The sequence below is a fragment of the Gobio gobio genome (assembly GCF_949357685.1).
Source record: "Gobio gobio genome assembly, chromosome: 15".
NCBI classification, from domain to species: Eukaryota; Metazoa; Chordata; class Actinopteri; order Cypriniformes; family Gobionidae; genus Gobio; species Gobio gobio.
In genome coordinates this window covers 3,210,618-3,223,779 of record NC_137108.1, presented here as the reverse complement: position 1 = coordinate 3,223,779, position 13,162 = coordinate 3,210,618, and the positions used below count along the sequence as shown (strand labels likewise).

The 13,162-nt window shown below is 36.7% G+C and overlaps 1 protein-coding gene across 1 annotated transcript in view; it reads right to left on the bottom strand.

Moving 5' to 3' along the window:
• Nucleotides 1–13,162, bottom strand: part of grik3 (glutamate ionotropic receptor kainate type subunit 3) — a 219,594-nt gene that overhangs the window by 90,167 nt on the left and 116,265 nt on the right. The window contains exons 4-5 of the mRNA XM_079837898.1: nt 12,231–12,412; nt 5,601–5,654 (exon numbers count right to left, since the gene is read on the bottom strand). Of these exons, the coding sequence (XP_079694024.1) occupies nt 5,601–5,654; nt 12,231–12,412 (236 nt within the window). The remainder of the gene's footprint in view (nt 1–5,600; nt 5,655–12,230; nt 12,413–13,162) is intronic.

Sequence of the window (13,162 nt, the reverse complement as noted above, 5' to 3'; positions counted from 1 at the left end):
CAGAGCAAAAATAAAAGAGATTAAGGATAATACCATGCTTTCCAGGCCGCCTGGGTACAGCCTGATGAAGCATAGTAGGACGTACACCTCTTTGCCAGCGTGTATGATATCATAGAGAGTGAGCCAGGAGTCATCCACACAATAGCTGATTGAAACAGTTATTTCCTCTGTAATCCTGTCTTCATTGCTCCCATCCAGCGAATTGAACCGTAAACACTTCACACTGCTCTGAATGCCGACCTGACACTAAAATGCATCACTATGTCTGCGCATTCAATGATTTTGAACAGTGTGAATTCTTCAAAAAAGAATCCGAATTTCACATTCGCAAAGCAATGACGTGGGATGAAATACCGTGACAATTAAATTGCTGGGGTGGAAAATAGCATTAAGAAAAAGTGTAAATGAATCGAGATCTTTTCGTCTGAGGTCAAAGCGATAGCGAGGTCTAACACTGGGTTCTGTAATGCTGAGAATGAATGGCAAAATGAGCAAGACCATGTTCATTGAAAGAGCTTCCCGTAATGTGTTGAGGCTAATTAACGCTCTAGAACAATACCAACACACACCCACACTATACGCATGCTATTGTCTGGAGTGTTATTCTGAGAACAGTCGCTCCGTTTCTTGTACCATCCTACATAATGCCAAACATGTTGGGAAGGGTGGGGGCGGCAAAGAAGTGTGGTAGAACATAATAGACTATTTCATTAACACCCTGTGGGGCTGGAGCTGTTGGAAGAGGAGCATGAAAAGCACACGCAGAAAAAGGCTTGCCTCGAGAAATAGCACTTTTTGAGCTATAACGTAAATGATTTTTGCTTAAATGTAAATTGATGTCTGTTTTATGGCTTCCATCTTAATGTTTTACTGTATTAATGCGGCATTAGTGTATAAGCGATGATTGATGCTCGGATGCTTAGAATGTAGCCCGATTCTAATTGGATTATTGTAAAAAAATATCATTATGTGAATCGCCGCATTGTTCGTTTTATCATGTCTCAGATGATGGGGTCTTAGCAAACATCATCGCTTGGCAACACCGGGCTCCCCTTGAATATTAAACTCAGTTTGATTGAGGAACTTGAGAAATATTTGATAGTATATGACAAATATGTCAGGTTCCACCGAAAAAGGGTAACACTTTATTTTAGGGTCCAATTCTCACTATTAACTAGTGTCTTATTATCATGCATATTGCTATGATATTGGCTGCTTATTTGTACTTATAAAACACATATTAATGTGTTATTCTGCATGACCATATTCTACATCCCTTAAAGGGTTAGTTTGCCAAAACCACCAGAAGGTAGTTATTATAGTCTATAAAGTTTTACATATGGATATTTTTCTTACACAAACCCATCACTTCGCTTCAGAAGGCCTTTATTAACCCCCCGGAGCTGTGTGGACCAGTTATATGATGGATAGATGCACTTTTGTGGACTTCAAAAATTACCCAACAAGCCACTCGCCATTATAAAGCTTGGAAGAGCCAGGACTTTTATCTGAATTTAAAAGAGCGCCCTACCCACATACATAAGAGTAAATTGATAAAAATGGTCTAATTTTACAGAAAAAAAACTCTAAATTTTAACACAGTGGTGTAATATTGCATATATTCTATAGTATTTATTCACAATTGTATGATAAACATATATAAAAAGGTCATATTTTTGAATTAATTTTTAATCTGTTTGGTCTATATCCCTTCAGAAAGTTTCTGTTGATTCCACTAGTTGGCATTTAACAGGGGGAAAAAATATTTTCTTGATATCTCCTTCCAAAAAAAAGTTATTGAGATGAATCTGTCCAAACTATCTGATAACTCCTCATCTGCATTAATTGACGCCAGCCGCTGGGAAATCGAAGAGATGGCTCTGCCTCCTAAACTTTGTAAACGGAGATCTTGGGTTCTGATTGGTCTAGAAGCATGACCGACGTGTCTATAGAGAGATGAGATACTCCGTGGCTAATAAAAAAAAAATTGCGGCTAACAAAGACGATCAAAACTAAGGATAATAAGAGTATTTGTCTGCATCACATGTTTTGATCTGGACATCGGTGACATATTACAGTGTGGTTTGGCCATGCTTGCTCACAGACATGTGAAAATAGTCTAATTTAGAAGAAAAGAACCTAAAGAACGAGCTGATATAGCGCTTGAGGCTAGAAGCTCCACAAGGAGGTAGTGATCCGAACAGGAATATGACTCATGTGTTTGCTTGTTCAAAGGAGTCATTTCCATCTTCGTGATTCTTTTGATAATAACGTTACTGTAAAGTGTTGGATCTGTGATATAACTTGTCTATTTTTGGTGAGTTTGTGTGATATAAATATGAAATGAATTATTATTCATATGATTTTCTGAAGGGGGGGGGGGGGGTCGTTGCAGGGGGGTCTTATTATCTTCTTCTATGTAACATAAATGCAAAAGTGATTGGGTTATCAAGAAAGCTGAGGTTTTAATCTTTAAATGATACCATATATGTCTAGTTTTGTGCTGCACAACTTATAGATTGTTAAATTGTCTAATTTTCATTTTTGGGTGAACTAACCTTTAATCTTACCCAATACTAAACTTAATAACTACCCTACTATTAATGAGCAGTGATTGGGAGTTTATTGAGGCAAAAGTTGAAGTAAATAGTATGAAATGGACCATAAACTAAAGTGTTTAGATTTTTGCTTTCAGCGTGGATTGAAAAATAGCTTGTTGCTGGAGTCTTGCATCACGCAGTCAAGAAAAAACGATATCTTAGTACTGATACTTTATATCGCAACAATCTGAGACTACATACACAAAAAAATGACTGCAGTGTATAAATAGATAAGTTAGGCCTCAAATACCTTTTAGAGGTGCGGAAAAGGGAATTATGATTCACTTGGTCATCTCAGAATGTCAGGATATTTTGTGTTGTTCACAGAGAAAGACACGGCATGAACCTGGGTTCAAATCCAGACCCAATATCACACCAGCAAGAGTGTCATGATCGTAGTGTGACTATTGTGGTTACACAAAAATTCAATAAGTAAAGAAAATCCAAGTACTGTCCCAGAAACCCTCTCATGTGTGAATTGTGGAGTTTCTTTCTGGGGGAAAAATCTTCCATCGCTAGTTCAAAAGATGTGTGCAAGCCTCCATTACTAATTCGAAAACACGTTAAAACTATGTAAAGTTTACATTTAAACGTTTTGGTCAAACGTGTTTTACCAACAATTCATGTGCAAATCATTATCAAAAATACAAATACTTTATTTATCTGTTTGTTTATTAGTTTGTTTAAGCCGCACATAAAATCTACATGGCTCAAAGTGTGCATCATCGGATCTGAATGCATAATTTGATTGGGCATGACAGTTCTGAAAGAAACAGCTCCTTTAAAATGTATTTTCAGCAAAAACAAAAACATCCACATATGGCACTGATTTGGTTTTTGAACATTTCATTTATCTTTTTGGCAGCAGCTATTTATGCTAAGTGTAAATAAAAAGGGCAGTGTCTATTTACCAGTGTGAATAGGCAAACTTGTTGCCAAAAGCCATTTTCACTAACTTTGCTTATATATGTTACCCTTAGGACACACATCTTGGGCAATGAAGATGTATTATACATATTAATTATATTTACGCTTTGAATAACTTCTATGACCATTTGCATTTTGTGTGAACAAGATCTGTTTATACTTGCTGCCTCTATTTTATAGTTAAAGTAAATAAATGCTACCCAAATGAACAAACTCAAAGCTTTAGAAATTAAACAATCCTAGACTCCATTATACAATTAATTTTATAAATATACTGTATTTGTATAGTTACATATACACATTCATTTGCATCTGTCAGTGATTCATTTTCATTAGATTATTGTAGTAATCTAGATTTCATAGTGTTAAAAATTTTTAATAAATGTATTTACCCCTTCTCCGCTTCCCTCATTTTGGCAAGTGGGGAATAAATGACATACCCAAAATAAAAAGGCTGCTGCTCATAAGTCATTCTGAATAGACACATAACTAACCTATTTTTAGAGCCAACACTTAAAGGAAAACGCCACTTTTTTGAAAATAGGCTCATTTTCCGACTCCCCTAGAGTTAAACAGTTGAGTTTTACCGTTTTCGAGTCCATTCAGCCGATCTCCGGGTCTGGTGGTAGCACTTTTAGCATAGCTTAGCATAGATCCTTGAATCTGATTAGACCGTTAGCATCTCGCTCAGAAATGACCAAAGAGTTTCAATATTTTTCCTATTTAAAACTTGACTCTTCTGTAGTTACATCATGTACTAAGACCTACGAAAAATTAAAAGTTGTAATTTTCTAGGCCGATATAGCGAGGAACTATACTCTCATTCCTGCGTAATAATCAAGAGCTTTGAGCCGTCCGAGTGCAGCGGCGCAATGATATTACACATATAATCACAACTTCTCATTTTCCGTCGGCCTTAGTACACGATGTGACTACAGAAGAGTCAAGTTTTAAATAGGAAAAATATCTAAACTCTTTGTTCATTTTTGAGCGAGATGCTAACGGTCTAATCAGATTCAATGATCTATGCTAAGCTATGCTAAAAGTACTACCGCCAGACCCGGAGATCGGCTGAATGGATTCGAAAACGGTAAAACTCAACTGTTTAACTCTAGAGGAGTCGGAAAATGAGCCAATTTTCAAAAAAAGTGCAGTGTTCCTTTAAGTGTTTACAGTTCAAGACTCAGAATTGTTCAGACTGTTATTAATACGGAGATATACAATATATATTGATGTGGCTGTGGTGTAGCAACTTAGAAACACAATGAAGCCTCAAGTCTGCTCATGATTCATTCCAAATCTGAGGATGTTATCTCTAAAACTATGATTTTTATGCAACGTTTTAAGAGAAGGCCATGTTTTTAGAGAAGGCTGATAAGATACTAATAAAATATTGTTTTGCCCTGTAAACACCCACAGTCTATTGTCTAATGTCTGGCGATGTGAACTGCCCTATTCATGTTTCGATTGTTCTCACTTGACGAACCTTTCACACCTCTCACCTAATCTTCATTATTATTTTATCATTATTCTTTTGTTTGTGTTCAGCCATATACATTAATCCCCCTATCATCTGAAGTCTTTCTAGAAAACAACAAGGGGGAAAAAAAACATTCTTTGGACCTCATGTGAATTATTTTATGTGTAAGCTATATAGAAATATTCTTTAAAAATGACATAACGCATTTTCTAATGCCAAAATGCTTTCAAGAGAAGTTGTGTTGCCATTTCCAAAAGACATTACGTATATCTCTCTGAAAACAGTTTGTGATTTTGAGCATCAATTGAAACTCCATGAGCTTCAGAATCCAGAGGTGGCGCAAAATTGTCAATCACTTTGTTGCCTTTGTACCAGCTTTTCAAAGACGTTTTGTTGATTTGAGCTTGAGGGAAGGGCTAATGTTTACACTGGGGCGGTGGAAACTCCATCACGGCTGTTTTGTCGAGTGAAATTGATATTGCAGACTGGATCCAAAGCTCATCTGCAATTAAAAGCCATTCATCAAAAAATAAAGTGGGAGCAGCACAGGAACAAATGACATTCAATTTGCTGTTAGTACTGCTGTACATTACCAGAGTGGTGAAGATGTAGTGATAGTACTCTGTCATCATCCCCATCATCTGGGCCTGGAGGAAGAGGAGAGGTGGGGTGGGAAAAGAAGGGAAAAAACAATGAAAAAGGTCACTATGTCATGTCAGAGTAATTTGCAATCGTTGTGGCAGCAAACACAAACAATATACAACAAATGAGATTGAATCAGAATAGCGGAACTATAGAGAACTACTCAACTCTGTGGATCTATCCATGTCTCTCCGCCTGTGTTTCTGTTATGTGACACAGCTAGCACAGATAGCGTCTAATAGTGCTAAGGGCCCTTCAAAAGATGCTTCACCCAAAAACACCAAAAAATCTTCTGTTGACCTTTTTTGGGGGATTTCCACCTGGATTTGGCCGTCCCAAATATAAAAGCTTCCCATACACACATACACTCACCTAAAGGATTATTAGGAACACCTGTTCAATTTCTCATTAATGCAATTATCTAATCAACCAATCACATGGCAGTTGCTTCAATGCATTTAGGGGTGTGGTCCTGGTCAAGACAATCTCCTGAACTCCACACTGAATGTCAGAATGGGAAAGAAAGGTGATTTAAGCAATTTTGAGCGTGGCATGGTTGTTGGTGCCAGACGGGCCGGTCTGAGTATTTCACAATCTGCTCAGTTACAGGGATTTTCACGCAAAACCATTTCTAGGGTTTACAAAGAATGGTGTGAAAAGGGAAAAACATCCAGTATGCGGCAGTCCTGTGGGCGAAAATGCCTTGTTGATGCTAGAGGTCAGAGGAGAATGGGCCGACTGATTCAAGCTGATAGAAGAGCAACTTTGACTGAAATAACCACTCGTTACAACCGAGGTCTGCAGCAAAGCATTTGTGAAGCCACAACACGCACAACCTTGAGGCGGATGGGCTACAACAGCAGAAGACCCCACCGGGTACCACTCATCTCCACCTCAAATAGGAAAAAGAGGCTACAATTTGCACGAGCTCACCAAAATTGGACAGTTGAAGACTGGAAAAATTTTGCCTGGTCTGATGAGTCTGGATTTCTGTTGAGACATTCAGATGGTAGAGTCAGAATTTGGCGTAAACAGAATGAGAACATGGATCCATCATGCCTTGTTACCACTGTGCAGGCTGGTGGTGGTGGTGTAATGGTGTGGGGGATGTTTTCTTGGCACACTTTAGGCCCCTTAGTGCCAATTGGGCATGGTTTAAATGCCACGGCCTACCTGAGCATTGTTTCTGACCATGTCCATCCCTTTATGACCACCATATCCCCATCCTCTGATGGCTACTTCCAGCAGGATAATGCACCGTCACAAAGCTCCAATCATTTCAAATTGGTTTCTTGAACATGACAATGAGTTCACTGAACTAAAATTGCCCCCACAGTCACCAGATCTCAACCCAATAGAGCATCTTTGGGATGTGGTGGAACGGGAGCTTCGTGCCCTGGATGTGCATCCCACAAATCTCCATCAACTGCAAGATGCTCTCCTATCAATATGGGCCAACATTTCTAAAGAATGCTTTCAGCACCTTGTTGAATCAATGCCACGTAGAATTAAGGCAGTTCTGAAGGCGAAAGGGGGTCAAACACAGTATTAGTGTGTGTTCCTAATAATCCTTTAGGTGAGTGTACAGTGTCTCTAAATACACAATACTGGAGTAATTTTACAGGAAACCCTTTGAAGTTTCATAACTTCGATCTCCATATCACGATTTGATCAAGTGTACAGCCGCCAGCCATAACGTTTTATTTATTCATCCAAATGTGTCCAAACTCAGTGATGTTACATGTTATACAATAAATGCCATTTTTATGACTGGAGTCCGAGTTTCCTGTGGAAATCATAGAGCCCTAATGATTGTTTCATATTGGCCTATTGGTCACAGCTACTCTCAATATATGTTCATACAAATACTCACATCTCCCTTGGTGCTCATATGTCTGCTTTAATTATGCCATCTGCCATGAGGAAGACTGAGCTCTTTCCCTCTTCTAAACCGTAATCACTCAAGTGTGTGGAAAAGTGTTTCATTTCCTACAATGGGCTGTAGAAATAACCTGTATTTTCTATATCTCCCAGTCCCTCTCACACACACACACACACACACACACACACACACACACACACACACACACACACACACACACACACACACACACACACACACACACACACACACACACACACACACACACACACACACACACGTAGACTGCCTTTTAAAGACTACTGGGATTTAGCCCACAGACGTCTCTGACAGACTCCGTGTCCGACTGCATTTCCTATTTCTCAGTGGCCTGAGGGGGAGTACATGCGCGACAGAAGTTCGGGAGAGGCTGACAGAGAAAAACGAGCCGCAGACAGGTTGCAGACAGGTGACCGCAGGACTAAGCTTATTAAGAGGACTCGAGCCACAGAGAATGACACACCGTTTTCATACGATCAAATGTGAAATAATACAGCCCACAGTTAAACCTGGAAGATGCAGGGCCGTTAAAGCTGAATGAAACCCAGAGCAAGATAACATCTTGAGACACTTTGAAGAAGTTTAAAGCAGAAGCTGCATGGACGGGGATTTCTCTTAGAAACAGAAACGCATATTCAGTCCCCATTTGACCCGAGGTAAATATTCTCCATAGAGGTTGAGATGATATCAAGCGTTTGTTTGGTTGCAAGGACAAGTTTGTGAACACAGCGGCTAAATCTTCCCTTCGCGTCTACAGAACTGTATAAAAACACTGACTTAACTGCTTACGTTTCTAACCTGACATCCTGCTTAATATATTTATATTTCAGGCTGATAAAGGTAAGAAATATTGTTTTATATGATGGCCCCACCAAGTATTTAGACACTTAAATTACAGTTACTGTATGCTGACAAAACATTGACCAGTATAGGTGGTGCGGTCAGAGACAGATTTCAGATTTGCCATGGTTTACTCTCTGAAAGGCCAACATTACACACTCTAGGGTATGAATAGTGTGTGTGTGTGTGATGTCAATTTCATCGTCAGCAGATTACACGCGTACAGCCTGATTTTTCTAACCACCCATACTCTGTACTCTATGGAAGCCCATTACTGCAACATAAGAACAAAATCATTGTAAATCATAATTATGAGATAAAAAGCGCAAATTATTAGATACTAAGTCATTATTATGAGAAAATGGTGACCATTTATGACATATTAGGTAATAATTATGATCAAAAGTTTAAAATATGAGTCAATTTTGAGAAAAAGTTAAACATTTATGACGTACTAAGTAATAATTATGAGATAAAAAGATGAAATTATGAGATACTCATAATTTTGAGGAAAAATTCTAAATTATGACATAAGTAAAAACTATCAGATAAAAATGTAAAATTATTAGATACTAAGTCATTATTTTGAGGAAAAAGGTCAACATTTATGACATACTAAGGAATAATTATGAGATAAAAAGCTGAAATTATGAGATACTGTCATAATTATGAGAAAAAATATAAATTATGACATTTTAAATAATAAGTATGATATAAAAAGTTGAAATTATGAGATACTAACTCATAATTTTGAGAAAAAGGTCAACATTTATGACATATTAAGGAATATTTAAAAGATAAAAAGCTGAAATTATGAGATACTAAGCAATAATTAATAGTACTTAGTAATAATTACAAGATAAAAGAAGAAATTATGAGATACTTATAATTTTGAGGAAAAATAGTCAACAATTATGACATAGTAGGTCATAATTATGATGAAAAGTTGAAATTGCACTCAATTTTGAGAAAAAAAATTCAACAATATGACATTCTAAGTAATAATTATGATATTAAGTTAAAATTATGAAGTCATAATTTGGAGAAAAGGGTCAACATTTACAACATAAGTAAAAATTATTAGATAAAAGAAGAAATTATGAGATACTAAGTCATCATTTTGAGAAAATGTCAACATTTACGAAAAAAAGTCATAGTTATCTCAAATGACAATCACTTTTTGTCATAATTTTGCCTTTCATCTCATAATTGTTACCTTTTGTTACAATTTAGACTTTTTTTTATGACTTAGTACGCCATAATTGTAACTTAATATCTCATGTCATAACTGTGACTTTTTGGGCCCTATTTTAACGATCTGAAACGCAAGTGTCAAAGCGCGAACCGCAAGTAACTTTGTGGGCGGGTCTCGGCGCTGTTGCTATTTTCCCGGCGGGATAAATGGCTCTTGCGCCCGGCGCAAATCTAAAATGGGTTGGTCTGAAGTAGCTTCATTATTCATAGGTGTGGTTTGGGCGTAACGTGAATAAACCAATCAGAGCGTCATCCAACATTCCCTTTAAAAGCAGGTGCGCAAGTTCCATTATGGATTGCTATTATTATGGCGTATTTACCAGGCGCACGCCAGGAGCGGTTCACAGCCGAGGAGACTGATGTGCTTGTAAGAGCAGTGAAAGACAGAGAAGTGAAGTTGTAATGTTGTACATTATGGTAAAGTTGATTTCACAGTCTTTTTTTTTTCAGTCTTTCAGTTTTTTCAGTTTTTCAGTCGATTTTTTTTCCTGGTTCTTGACGGACAAACCAATTTGTCAGATGTCCTTATATACATATATTTCTTGCCACTATTGGGCAAACAGGTCTTATCCTTAATTACTACAATTAGCCTGAATCATTTGTAAGCTAGATTTATGCCTATTTTTTCACATCTTCGTGGCACACCACAATGATTTCCGTCATCTCATGTGTTAATATTTTTTTAGTGTAACAATTTATGATTTGCAAAAATAACTGTTGCATCTGTGTAGATTACATGAGCAAAGTGTATGCGCGTTGTGCACGCTATACATTATGGTCAAGCATGCGCCCTTAAAATAGCATAATGAACAACGCGCAATGCGCCACTGACTTTAGACTAGGTTTTTTCTGGTCAGTGGCGCAATTGTTTAATGGAACAGCAAAATAGCACCAGGGATTGTTTGCGCCGGAACACGCCTCCTTTTTTGCGCTGAACCGCCCAGGGAGCGCAAGTTCATTCACTAGTTTAGCGACGTGCTTCTGTGGAGGGAAAAGCGCGCTTTGCACGGGTGCAAAATAGGAATGACACATGCGTCGGTGTACAAAGTCAATTGCGCTGGGTGCAAGATAGGGCCCTTTATGTCCTTATGTCATGATTTTTACTGTCATAACTATGACTTTATCTCATAATTCTGACTGCCATAATTTTAACTCTTTATCTCATAATGACTTACTATCTCATAATTTCGGCTTCAGAGACATTATAGACTCAGTAGAGTTTGAAAGGCTATGCTTTTTTTAAAACATTTGTGTCAAGACTGAAGTGTTTTTGGGCTTTCGCAACACTTGCGATTGACTGTGCTGAAATACACTTCATCTACGCAACACTAAGAAACACTTTAAGAGCCACAGACCTTTGATATTATGACATATTAGGTAATACTTATAATGAAAAGTTGAAATTTTGAGAAAAAGTTCAACATTTATGACGTACTAAGTAATAATTATGAGATAAAAAGATGAAATTATGAGATACTCATAATTTTGAGTAAAAATTCTAAATTATGACATTCTAAGTAATAACTATGAGATAAAAAGTTGAAATTATTAGATACTAAGTCATTATTATGAGAGAATTGTCAACATTTATGACATATTAGTTAATAAATATGATGAAAAGTTGAAATTGAGTCAGTTTTGAGGAAAAAATGTCAACATTTATGATGTACTAAGGAATAATTATGAGATAAAAGCTGAAATTATGCGATACTGTCATAATTATGAGATAAAAAAGTTGAAATTATGAGATACTTAATTTTGAGGGAAAATGGTCAACATTTATGACATACTAGGTAATAATTATGATGAAAAGTTGAAATTTCAAGTCAATTTTGAAAAAAATATATATTTTCGATAAAATATAGCGAGATAAAGATATAGAGCTATAAGTCTAAGGGAGAATAAATGCTAATGAAATACTAAGTCAAAATGATGACATTCTACCTGATAATTATGATAAAAATTAATAATTATCTCAAAATTATAAGTACTTATGAAAAAAGTCATAATTATCTCAAATGACAATGACTTTTTGTCATAATTTTGCCTTTTATCTCATAATTGTTCATTTTTGTTACAATTTAGACTTTTTATCTGATAATTATGACTTAGTACGCCATAATTTTATCTTTATATCTCATAATTATGACTTTGTATCTCATAGTTTTTACTCTTTATCTCATGATTTCGGCTTCAGAGACATTATAGACTCGGTAGAGTTTGAAAGGCTATGCTTTTTATAAACATTTGTGTCCAAACTGAAGTTTACTTTGGGCTTTCGCAACACTTGCGTTTGACTGTGCTGAAATACACTTCATCTACGCAACACTAAGAAACACTTTTACAAATGTCACATGTTTTGCAATAACATTGATACATTTTTAAGTATCGCTGAAAGGAATAGTTCGTCAGGTCCACACGTTTAGGGGCCACTGCAGATGTTTAATCTCCATATAGCATATTTGATTTAAAGCGTCAGCTCCCCAATCCCATACACAGCTTCTGTGGACCTGGACTTGAGTTGTGAGAGAGCGTCATCGGATAGCGCGATGTGAGTGTGACGCACCTGCTTGAGGATCTGGGCGGCCATTACGTGGCTGCAGTCGAAGATAATGCGAAACTCTCGGCTCCTCTTCATCTCTTTGAGCAGAGGTCTGGTGTCCGTGGTGTCCATCGGGAGCTGCCGTATCTTCAGCCTGATGTTATACCTGGACGGAGCCATAATTAACTCCTGAAGTCGGATTAAACCTGCACAAGAAGAGTCCAGATTACCTGGCATGTCCAGCTCAAAGCAGCCTTGGGTGGGCAAGCAGGTTTTCGAACATGATGGACATCACTAGTCATGGGCCAACATTTGTCTGCTTGACTGATGAATGGATAATGCACTTTACAGTAAGGTCCCATTAACATTAGCACAGTCACTAGCTTTAACTAACAATGAGAAATACATTTGTTACAAAACATTCACAACAAAAGTCCATTTACAAAACATGACTATACGTGCATAAATTATTAAAAAAGTAATATGCTAATGATTTACAAATGTGTTGTAAGATGTTATATGATTAATCACAATATATTGATGTTGTTGTAAAAGTGTTTCATATCCATGTTTTGTAAATGATTAGTTCATCATTAACTAATAACTTATAAATGACTTATAACTGAACATTATTATAAGTATTTCATGTTAACAATCGGGAATATTATTGTGTTACCCTTTTTTGTTGCAATATTTCAAGTTTTCAAATTCTTGAGTGATTTCAGGTTAAATATTAAGTCCAAATAAATGTTTCAGTCATTTTGTGCCTGTATCTCATTTACTGTCATTAATTAAAGTATTATTGCTATTGTATTGTCCACCCTGCTCTGGTCCACTAGAGGCAAGTCTTCTGATTTAAATGTAGTTATTAACATCATCTTAACTAATATGCAAAAATAAATAAATAAATACACAGTAAGAAAAAAATCTGCTAAGTAAACATACATTTCCTTTAA